General features: G+C 41.9%; 2 protein-coding genes across 3 annotated transcripts; one reads left to right on the top strand and one right to left on the bottom strand.

Annotated features, from left to right (window-relative positions):
• Positions 1-2: 2 nt before the first annotated feature.
• On the top strand, positions 3-1,633 carry METTL18 (methyltransferase like 18). Of its 2 annotated transcripts, none has more exons than XM_010715737.3 (2): positions 3-78; positions 451-1,633. In XM_010715737.3, exons 1-2 carry the CDS (start codon positions 18-20, stop codon positions 1,386-1,388), a joined length of 999 nt encoding a protein of 332 aa, XP_010714039.1. In that variant the 5' UTR covers positions 3-17; the 3' UTR covers positions 1,389-1,633. The 2 variants fall into 2 exon arrangements, with proteins under 2 accessions (XP_010714039.1, XP_010714040.1); XM_010715738.3 differs by having other exon boundaries at positions 38-78; positions 241-1,633.
• A 2,598-nt stretch (positions 1,634-4,231) lies between these two features.
• LOC100548654 (14 kDa phosphohistidine phosphatase-like) lies at positions 4,232-7,663 on the bottom strand. Its single transcript, XM_003208573.3, has 3 exons — positions 7,491-7,663; positions 7,124-7,248; positions 4,232-4,418 (listed from the first exon to the last, which is right to left on the bottom strand). Exons 1-3 carry the CDS (start codon positions 7,618-7,620, stop codon positions 4,326-4,328), a joined length of 348 nt encoding a protein of 115 aa, XP_003208621.1. The 5' UTR covers positions 7,621-7,663; the 3' UTR covers positions 4,232-4,325.
• Positions 7,664-10,664: the final 3,001 nt, after the last annotated feature.

The raw sequence follows: 10,664 nt of genomic DNA, 5'->3' as shown, positions 1-10,664 counted from the left end.
GCGGTGCGCATGCGCACATGGAAGCGGAAGCCCAACCACGTGTGCCAGGCGGAGGGGGACTGAGCGCCGCAGCCTGTGGTGGGTATAGGGAGCGGGCGCCGGGGGAAACGGGTGCTTAAAATGCGTTTAGAAGCTTTCCTCTCTTTTTTTAAAAGAGAAAATCAGGGTGTCGCTATCAGTTTGCTAGCGTTAACGTTCTGGCAGTTTGATACTGTGTAAAGATGCTTGTTCTGTTTGCAGGAATCATTCGCTTGATTCATTGGCAAAGCAGTGGCTATGCTGCCCACCGGGCGCTCGTTCCCACAGCGGTAAGTGCCTGAGAACGTCCTCTAAAAGAGAAATAAAAGAGAAATACATCAGCGCTGCTTTTAGATGAGTGCTTCTCGCTGCGACTTCCCAGTCTGTTATTCCTGAGAATGGATTTTCGATTTAATTTTTTTCCTGATGAAGATGAAAGTAAGGAGCCCAGCGCTCACAGTGAGACAGAGCCATGTTCTCCAACACACGAACACCCAGAGACGAGGCTGCCAGAGAAAAAAGTCTGCATCAAAGCTGCCAAGGAGCACTACATCCCCGCAGATGTCAGTAAGGTACTGGAAAATAAAATCCTGGAAACAGTATCAGGGCTGTACTATGTAAATATGTCTGTTGTGGAACTGACGTGCCAAGATGGCATCCACGAAGAAGATATTGTGTCAAAAAGTGTTTCTTCTCACTCTGATCTCATCCCAGGAGTCTATGAGGGAGGACTGAAAATCTGGGAGTGCACCTACGATCTGATGGATTTCCTTTCTGAAGCCAAAATCCAGTTTGCCAACAAGACAGTGCTGGATCTTGGCTGCGGGGCTGGACTGCTGGGAATAGTCGCCTTAAGGGGAAATGCTGAGAAAGTCCACTTTCAGGACTACAACAGCACGGTGATTGAGGAAATAACCATGCCTAACGTGGTGGCTAACTGTATAAACGATGGCAATAAGGCTGATGACAGAAAGAATATTAAGCCTCCTTCAAAGAAACGCAAGAAATCAGAGTGCCTGCCTGACAAGCTCACCAAGTGCAGGTTTTTCTCTGGAGGGTGGTCTGAAATCAGCCAGTTCCTGTTAAGCAGCAGCAAGCCCTGTTCAAAATACGATCTAATTCTCACGTCTGAGACCATCTATAACCCCAACTATTACGGTGCTTTGCATGATACACTGGCTCAACTGTTGGCTAAAAATGGCCGTGTGTATTTGGCAAGCAAAGTGCATTATTTTGGGGTTGGTGGGGGTACCTACCTCTTTGAAAAATTCCTTGAGGAGAGGAAGGTGTTTAGGAGCAGCATAGTGAAAGAAGTTGAGGAAGGGCTAAAGCGCTTTATTTTGGAAATAGCCTTTAAAGATTCCACTTAACATGAATTCCAGCAGTGCTCCACAATTATTTTGATAAAGACGAAATATTTTTATCCTCATGTATTTTTTTTTAATTTTACTGGGTTATTCAAAATGGATGAGTTAATGTTGTTCTTTTCTAGCTACTGAACTGTTTGACAAATTCTGATTTTGGTAGAAAAGTATAGTTCTGCATAAAATATCATCTCTTCAGCCCATTTTGTTACTTGTATGTGTTTAAAAATAAAGCAAGTCACTGTTCCCAGTCTCCCTCTCACATTCCTTGGCAGTGCCAGCACAGCCCGAGGGCGATCATTTAGCTCCCTAATATAGTGCAAGTAGTTCTTAAGGGCCAGGCTCCCATCTCAGCTATGATTTAACTACAGCAACAAATTTCAGAATCAGCTGCATACCTGTGTGCTCTGCTGCTTTGCCACCAGAGGGGGATGTGATTGTATTTATCGCTTGTATTCTAACCATCTGTACCACTTTCTTTTCTAAGACGTTCACGGATACTAACTGCACACATGCTATGGCCCATTTTCCAAGCTTGCCTTCTTCCATTACTGTAATTTCAGGTTGCTGGGGGCACTGCTGAATGCTATCATAACTTCAATCTTCTAAGCAGTTGGACAGGGCAGCAAACTTTCAGAAAAGTCTGCTTTCGAGTCACTCTTGTGTGTCCTAGGCTGAAGATGCTCACAGTGGGACAATACTATGTTGCTCAAGAAATTACTATAAGAAAAACTGCAAACAAAACTAGAGAACTACGAAATCCAGTTCCAACTGTTTGGAATCACCAACAATTCACAAAGAAAATAACACTGTATAATTATTTTGGACAGAAAGCTATTACATGACTGTACCAGGTACATCAATCTTACCTCCTGTCAGCACACGCTGCTTTACTGCAGCAATAATGCTTTGGGTCTCCTTGCAAAAATAAAAACTTAGAGATAGTCAACCATTAGAGTAAGCTGGGTATAGGGAGACTGTATAAACTCAAGACAGAAAAGACAATCTGAGAAGATGGAAAAGGAATTAATACAACAGTGATTTCAATCACATAGTATTATGTAAGTTCCTGTCATTTCTGCGTATGAAAGCCAACTGTGAGGTTCCTATTTTGACCATGTTGCTATTAAGATAGCCATAGAGGATTTCCCATACTTTATTGAAGAGTCTTAACTAGGATTGTTTATGGAACAAAAATAAGTAGACTACTTAAATGGATGCTTAGGACACTACTGAAGTGCTCTCTGATAGCAGAGAGGAAAAAAGCAGTCAGTTGATGCTAAGGCTGTAATTGCACTGCAACCTGCCAAAGACAGACATATGCTGATTGTGAACAGGGGAACAACAACAACAACAACAAAAAAGATTTAGCTCTGGCACAGGGCAGTGAAGTACTGTTAACAGTTCTTTGTCAAAAATGGGAAGTTGGAACACCACTACTACTTGCTATTTTATATATCTGAAGACAAATCATTGCTGGCACATGCTGAGTGGCCACCTGCTAGGTGCTATTTCAGAGAATGGTACCTGAAGCAACAAAAAAAAATCCTGACTTCCTATACCAATGAATATAGTTAAGAATCTCATGTATTTATGATGAATAAAGAAGGCACTTAGCAATTATAATGCTTACTCTTGAAAATATTCCTTGATCAAACTCACCCTGTCTCAGGTTTAATAACATTCCTTTGTTCAGCATCCTCATTTTATTTGTGGATTGCTCAAGCAGCTCAGTTTTCATGCAAATACAGAATCAAATCTTTTAGGACTTTCAAGTGAAGACTGCTAGAGCCACAATCACACAGTGATCGCACACCTACAAAAAAGGAAACCCAACACATTGTAATTAAGTTCCCATTTTAGAATGATAAGAGAATCAATATAGGATATTTTTCTCAGGTGAAATCAGCATTGAGACTTCCGTAAGTTCAGATGAGTTCTATTCTGCTTTTAGAAGTCAGCAGACACACCGAGAGGAAGCAGAATTCAATACTTAATTTTGTGAGTTCATTGTTCTGTTGCTGTTTCAGCATCAGTAAAAATGTTGCTCCTAGATCAGGAAAGCCAGTAAGACTTTTCTACTTGCTAAATCATCACCGCCCTTGTGACCAGTTTCCTGCTTCTTTTCATGATCTGGAATAAGAAAAAATCTTCCACTTACTTGTAAGACTTAAACACTTAATAGGTAGAGCAAACAGCATTTTTCCAAGTTAAATTACATTGGAAAATAATAGAATTTAGAGGACTCTCAAAGCCCCCTTTTTATATGTAAACCATTGTACCACGCCCAACTTCTTTATTACGAAACAAAGAGGTCAACTGGCAACTCAATTTTCAGCTCAAGTCTCTCCTTTTCTCCCCCTGCCCCATCCCCATACTTTTTGAGAGTCACTGCAATAAGAAATCCGGTATAAATTATGTCTTTCTCGTAAGTAGTGTAGTAGAAACATTAAAGTCTGTCATAGAGTGTTTCAGGAAATTAAATTGAAAAGCCTGTTTATTTTAACATGCGCTACCCTTAGCTGATGACTTCCTCCCGAAGACCATCTGATGGTTTTGGGAAAGGACAACGCCAAAAAAAAAAAAGTTTTGTATACTGGCACCAACTAAATAGCATCCGTTACAGTTACTTCATGAGTGTTAGGGGAAAAAAGCCCAGAGGAAAATAGAAGTGGGAAGTGCTCAAGCTGCAGATTAGTGACTTGCATGCTATTCTTGGTTACTAGGTACCAGGCATACAATCACTTTCTCAAGTCAAAATTTTGCACAAAGCAATGATCTGCAAATTAAGAGACACCTGGGGATTACTTAACTGTACTATAGATTAAAGGAGAGTCCAGAATGCCGGGTTCATGATAACATACATTCCATTCTATTTATTGAAGCACAACTCACAGAAAGTTTCCAGATTTGAACTGCTTGTCACATTCATAAGTAGCCAATTTATTTCTTGTCATCTGACCATGTAATTTCATAATCTGTGTACACTTTTTTCAGTATCTCTACAGTCACCGAATGATCTGCTTTTCCATAGCCCTGCAAGAAAGAGCAAGAGTTTATGAGACAAGTGCAGAAAGCAGCTCCACAGGACCATTCAATTGCTATCAACACAAGTTATTCAGTTACAGTTTGATACTGCAAGTAGCTCAAATAAAAATTAGAAATAAATGCACGTTCAAAAAAAAAAAAAATTGTTCTTGCAGTATAGCACTTCATTTTTCTATTACTATCTCCAATTTCTCCCAACCCAATTTGCAGAAAATAAATGAGTCAATCTTCAGTAACAGGATGCATTTTATACACCACAATTTCTCTAACAAAAAGCTTACTTTAAAACACTCCCAACCCCTCAGCCACTCTATTTATTGAATGTTCTTTTTAAACTACAGACTGTATTGACCCACATCAACGTATGAGCATACAAGCATCTGCTGTAGCTCAGCTGAAGGAAAACAGAACAGGAAGCCATGTGTGAACATCTGAGTACTATTCTAGTCACCAAAGGGACCAAACTCTTTATTTGCTATCTCTCTGGCATAATTTCATACACAAATAACCTTCAGCACTATAACTCCAAACTAAAGCAACATCAGATGACTTATCTCATTTTTAACTCTCTTTAAATCATTGATCACAGTTTCAGTCTTCCACTGAGATTTAAGAGTTGTGATAGAAGGTGCACTTCCATTGTTTTGATTGCCTGAAGTTACTAATCTTGATTTCTTATTTCAGAACTACAAGTAAGTTTGTCACCTGTCAAAGACTTCAGTCTACTGATAAAAACCTGTTATTTCCACCTTACTGCCTTTTTCCAGTAATATTCAGTGAAGCCCATTTAACTCAGGAGACTGAAAAAAACCTCATACAAAACACAATAATTCATCACTGGCTCTATCTCAGAAGGAATAGCTTAAGTAAACTAGCATTTAAGCTGCACAAATTGAATTGAAGCACTAGAAAATGTATCAAACTCTTCAAACTACCAGATAATGGAGCTATATAAAAAAAATACTGCTGGTTTATACTTTTCATTTTAAATCACAATTCTACAGATCTTTCTTCCTTTGGTAACTGCTTTGAAGACCCCCATTCAGCTTTGCAAATAACAGCACAGCATCTACTTCAAAAGAAATCTGTTTCTCTGGTCTTCATTTAAAAATAATAATAATGATAATAATAATAATCTTCTTTTAGAGTCTGACAGCAAATCTCCAAATGAAGAAAAGCATCAAAATGATTTATATACCAACTTCTGACCTACAGCTGAAGTCTTGTCTTTCAAATCTCCAGGTCTCTACTCAACAGATGCCCTCCTGGGAGTAAAACTCTGCTTTCGCCTTGTGCTCATCTATATGTTTCAAGGTACCAAAAGGAATTACAAAAAAAAAAAAGAAAAAAAAGAAGAAAAAAAAGGATTTTCCATAGGCAGTTGTTTCAAGAGCTGACTGATGCTTCTAACACTAAATTGGCAACTAAATTAGTAATGCAGGTGTCAAACCTCATCTAATAATGCAATGATGATAGGCATTCACAATCAAGAGACTTGAGTAGAGCAAGTGTTATCCACCGTCTTCTCTCCTTAGCACAAATCCTAAAGTGGTGAATTGTTTCACATGATTCCAGGTGGCAAGAGTCAATTGAATCATAGAAACAGCAAGCAGCTGGGATGGAAGAGCCAGAGACACAGATAGCAGAATCAGAGAACCATGGAATGGCTTGTGTTGAAAGGGACAACAAAGCCCATCCAATTCCAATCCCTGCCACGGGCCAGTTACCCCCACAGATCAGGCTGGCCAGGGCTCCATTCAGCCAGGCCTTGGGCACTTCCAGGGATGGGGTACCCATAGCTTTTCTGGGCAGCATGTCCCAGCACCTCATCACCCTTTGCATGAAGAATTTTTTCCTAAAACCTAATCTGTATCTTCCTTCTTTTAAAACCATTCCTTCTTGTCCTCTTAAAACAAAAGCAACAATAACATTTAACAACAGTTAAGCAATAGGGACTAGGCCTTGAATGCGTTATCAGGTTAAGGTTAGCAGATTTGAAATAGTTCCATTAAATCAACTGAATTTTTTTTAATGTAAAGCGATGACTATTCTGTTCTCATCTACATTAAAAGCAAAGAACTTTTGCTCACAGCATTACTACAGAAGCAGCTATACTTCATCACAGAACAACACGAGAAACAGACTACAGTATGTTCCCTAAATTCAAGAAATTACCACTGAAGTTTCTTTATGACAAGACTCAGTAACTTGCACAGAATAGAAAGGCTCAGGTTTCCACATGCAGAGCCACTTCTATTCTCACAAAACAGATCTGTGCACAGCTGTATCTTCACCCACTGAACACGTACCCCACCTACACTGGGTGTGCCCTTCTCACACACACAGACTATTCACAACCCAGCTGGTCAAGTGCAAGCCAACGTTTCCACAGCCAAAGATTACACTCCAGCTGAATCGTGACCCCTTGGCTATAAGAGGCTTTTCCTGCTCTGTCACTAAGACTGTGAGCCAGGAAACGCTGATTTCCACTTTTAGCCTTGTTTGTAGTTATCATTCCGCATTATCTGCTCCTTTGGCTTTGGTCTCCTGCCCTTAAAGGAGTGTTTTCCCCACAAGGGAGCCAGGCAAGACTCCCAGGGAACGTTTATGCTCCGATTCGTTACCACACTTATTTATTATAAAACAAAACCCCCAGAGCAACGGAGATGGAAAGGAATACAAGAGACACTTACTGTAGACAGCCCAAACACCCTAATTTTTTTCTCTTTGCTATTATGATCGATTTTCCCTCCTCCAAGGCACTTGCACTCATATCCCAGCTTCTCCATCTCAGGATTTACTTTCTCAAAAATGTGATCTGCGCAAGGAGAACAGAGTCATCAGAACCCTATAACTAGAACTGTCAGCTATTTGCAACCCGTTTTCCCTCCAAGCCGAAAGGGAGTTTCTCTTGCGAGACGGGCACGAGCAGTAATTAAGGCTGTTTGGCGAGCGCAGTGGGCTAAACGCGGTTTGTGGCGCTTGGAAATGGCGGGTGAGAGAGGAGCCGGGACGCACGGCGCTCCCCGCCTCAGAGCCCCTCTCCCGCCCGGCACGCACTGTGGAACTCGGCCGCCTTGGTGCCGCGCACGATGTCGCGCTGCTCCCCGCCGCCAGGCCGCTGCAGCCGCACCAGGATGTACTTGAACGTGCCATCAGGATCGATCTCCACGTCCCGCACGGCCGCCATGGCACCCCCCGCAACCCGGGAATGAACGCAGGGTCCGGCGGGCGGGGCGGCCGCGCGTAGCACCGCCCAGCGGCTCGTCCTGAGCTAGTGCGTCATTATTAACGCGAGTTTCTGAAGCGTACCACAAACAAAACTATTAGCGAAGTAGAGGGAGTCATAGAACCGCAGAATGGTGGAGTTGGAAGGGACCTAAAAGATCAGGGCACCTCCAGGAATGGGGTACCCACAGCTCTGGGCAGCACTCCAGCCCCACTGAGTGAAGAATTCCCTCACTTCAATCTCCCCTCCTGTAGTTTAATGCCATTCCGCCTTCTGTCACAATCAGATTGTGAAGAAGAAAGAGAAATTTGTGAAGAACAGAGAAAGTTGCTCCCAGAAGAGTACCAGCTGAGCACAATATTGGAGATGCTTCACAAGACGAATGTGTTTTTTATATGAGAAGCTATCTTATGGTTTGTTTGGTTCTTAGGGAAAATTGTTAACTGAGTTACTTTCTGAAGTCTCAATGAAGATTTGTAATGTTTTGTTATTTTAGAAACAGCTTTTAGTTACCTTTTTGGGTACAGGCTAGCATAATTACTGTGAAGAAAGAAATAAATGACCAAAGTGCTGATAAACTAAGCCGAATTCCTGCTAATTAAACCTCTGAGAGTGAGAAGGTGAGGAAGGACTATAATTAGGAGCCCAAGCCTGCCATCTTTGCTGTCCTGCATGGACAAAGTGTGGCAGGCAATGTGACAAAATCTGTCTCGGTGAGGTGCATTACAGAATTTCAGATCATCTAGTCCAACTGTCAACCCAGTCACCACCATGTTCAATAACCATATTGACACGTGGACGTAAAGCAAAATTGCTTATGCAAACTATTGGTCTGACACCTGCAAGATTATAGGACTTAAGCAGACACAATAGGAACCTTGTAGAAAGAACCAGGATGTAAACCAGTCAGCACCAGCACTGTGGTCTCGAAAACCACTGAGCAAGCCAAAGGTGAGAAGTACACCAGGAAGCCTTCATGAGGAAGATTTGGAGAAGACCCTGCCCAGGACGACCAGAGAGCAGCATGCATGTACACAGAGGTGGGACACAGTATAATGATTTCCCTGAACTAATAGAAATATTATGACGAGTTATTGGGACCTTTAAGCAAGCTCAAGCCACCTTTTGTGTAATCCTATGCATATGTATGATTTTGTATATTAAATAGGTGACAAATTGGCGGTTTGGTGCGCAAGTTATGAGGAGCAGTTCCCCTCGCACCTGGTGCCATAACAAACACACCTGCTTTATAACCTTATGTGGGTTATAGAGTTTGATTCCACACGTCAATTTTGGCAAGCCAGGAAGGAGGCACTCTGTTCGACTGTGGGACCAGCTGGAGGGAGGGGACCCCATTGGCAGACCCCAAGATTTCTCAGAAGTACTCCCTCCTCTTACTTGAACACTGTAGGAACAGACAAGATCAGCGGACCAGGTAGGTTTAGATTGGAGGGGAACCTGTAAGTCATGAGGAGATGTCCTGCAGGAGGTGTAGAAGAACAGGGAATATTGAGTAAGAAACCAGGAATATAAATGAAGTAATGGGACCAGTTATCATAATTGAGTATTCTAATTGTCAGACCAAGTGCTGGATGTTTGTAGAAGTTGAAGAACTGTATTGCTTGACTTGTGGGTCTTGAAGGGAGTGGGACAAACTGTTTTAATGGTATATGGAAGTGTAATTGAGGGTACGAGTAGTGGAATTGTGGAAAAAAAATGGCAAAAGACTTAAGGAAAAACAGTAAGTTTGAGATATTAGAGTTTGTGATCTGCACTGGCCAAGGCAGATAGGTGCCAGCATGAGAACACCCCCGTGGCAGAAGGCTCTTGCTGTAGACAGCGTGTTACTCACAAATGGGAAGGGGGTACAGATGAAACTGAAATATGTTAATAGTGTTTGTAAGTATGAAAGTTTGGAAAGTGTGGGGGAAAGAAAAAAAGAAAGGAAAAAAGATTTGGAAAAAGCACAGATTGAGGAAGACAAAGATGAGCAAGATGTAACAGCGATGTCAGGACCGAGAAGAAAGGTGAGGGATCTGAAAAAACTGATTGAGGAATAGAGATATTAATGAAAGAAAGAAACTGGAAAGAACAGTAGTAGCTGCTAGTGTTGCTGTGCTAACTCATGGCCCAAGGACCCAGAGATCTCCTCGGGGAAGAGGTACGGGGGGCCTGGAAGGACCCAGGGAGGGTTCTGCCTTCACTGGACTGAAAGCAGTGTGCAAATAACAAGGAAATGGGACATTGGTGGAGAAGCTGTCTCAAGCTGAGGGGAAGGGAACCGTCTCTGATCACAAAAGCTGAATAATGGAATGATGGAACTTGGTAAGTTTCCCAAACTGGGAAAAAAAACAATGTTGTACCTCCAGAAGTTACAGAAATCTTGAATCATTTATACCCAGGCATGTAGGCATTGGGGACGCCTGGCAGAACCAAAAATGCAGCCTCAATAGAAGTTAAGTTAAAAGCGGGAGCCAGCTCCGTCAGGGTAAAGCAGTGCCCCTTTGAGGATACAAGACTGTAGAAGAATAAAAGAAACAATAGAAAACTTTTTGGAGTTCAGATTATTAATTGAATGCAAATCCAAATATGACACCCTAGTCTTGCCAGTGAAAATAGGACAGTAAGAGCTATGATTTGGTACAAGATTTGAGGTCAATTAATAGAATTGTTGAAAGTATACATGTAGTGGTGGCAAATCCTTACACTTTATTAACCAAATTAAGGAATGACTAGTTGCAGTTTACTGTTCTGGATTTGAAGCATGCCTTGTTCTGACTGGTTTTGCCAAAGAAAGTCTGAAGCTATTTGCCTTTGAGTAGGAAAACCCCAATATGGAGAGAAAAGACTCAGTTAACATGGACAGTTTTACCCAGGGTTGTGAGAACAGCCCAGTGATTTTTGAGAACCAGACAGCTCATGAGCCTGAGACTGGATTCCTCCGCCCCAGTGTGGAACTTTGCTGCAGTATGTGGATGCCACAGTAACAAAAAGAGGACTCTGTT

Source organism: Meleagris gallopavo, chromosome 10 (genome assembly GCF_000146605.3).
Source record: "Meleagris gallopavo isolate NT-WF06-2002-E0010 breed Aviagen turkey brand Nicholas breeding stock chromosome 10, Turkey_5.1, whole genome shotgun sequence".
Lineage (NCBI taxonomy): Eukaryota > Metazoa > Chordata > Aves > Galliformes > Phasianidae > Meleagris > Meleagris gallopavo.
This window is presented reverse-complemented; position numbering and strand designations above follow the sequence as displayed.